General features: G+C 67.7%; 1 protein-coding gene across 1 annotated transcript in view; it reads left to right on the top strand.

The window, feature by feature from the left end:
* The window catches only part of HIC1 (hypermethylated in cancer 1), a gene marked incomplete at its 5' end in the record, with an annotated part of 3,839 nt that overhangs the window by 1,803 nt on the left and 1,767 nt on the right, over positions 1 to 269 (top strand). Inside the window, one exon of the mRNA XM_017742949.1 lies at positions 3 to 263. Coding sequence (XP_017598438.1) covers positions 3 to 263 — 261 coding nt within the window. The remainder of the gene's footprint in view (positions 1 to 2; positions 264 to 269) is intronic.

Genomic DNA, 269 nt, shown 5'->3' with positions numbered 1-269 from the left:
CCCGACGGCAAAGCCAAGCTGGACTTCCCCGACAGCGTCTATGCCATGGCCCGTCTCACCGCCGACCAGCTGGGGCTCAAGCAGGAGAAGGCGGCCGAGCTGCTCTCCCACACCTCGCACTTCCTCAGCGACCCCAAGGCCATGGAGAGCCTCTACCCCCTGGCCAAGTTCACGGCGGAGCACCTGGGGCTGAGTCAGGACAAGGCGGCCGAGGTGCTGGCGCAGGCTCCGCACCTCCACGCCGAGGCTGCCCGGACCATAGAGCGATA

The sequence above is a fragment of the Corvus brachyrhynchos genome, unplaced genomic scaffold (assembly GCF_000691975.1).
Source record: "Corvus brachyrhynchos isolate BGI_N302 unplaced genomic scaffold, ASM69197v1 scaffold99, whole genome shotgun sequence".
Taxonomy (NCBI): Eukaryota; Metazoa; Chordata; class Aves; order Passeriformes; family Corvidae; genus Corvus; species Corvus brachyrhynchos.
Note: the sequence above shows the minus strand (reverse complement) of the source record. Positions and strands in the feature narration are given on the sequence as shown.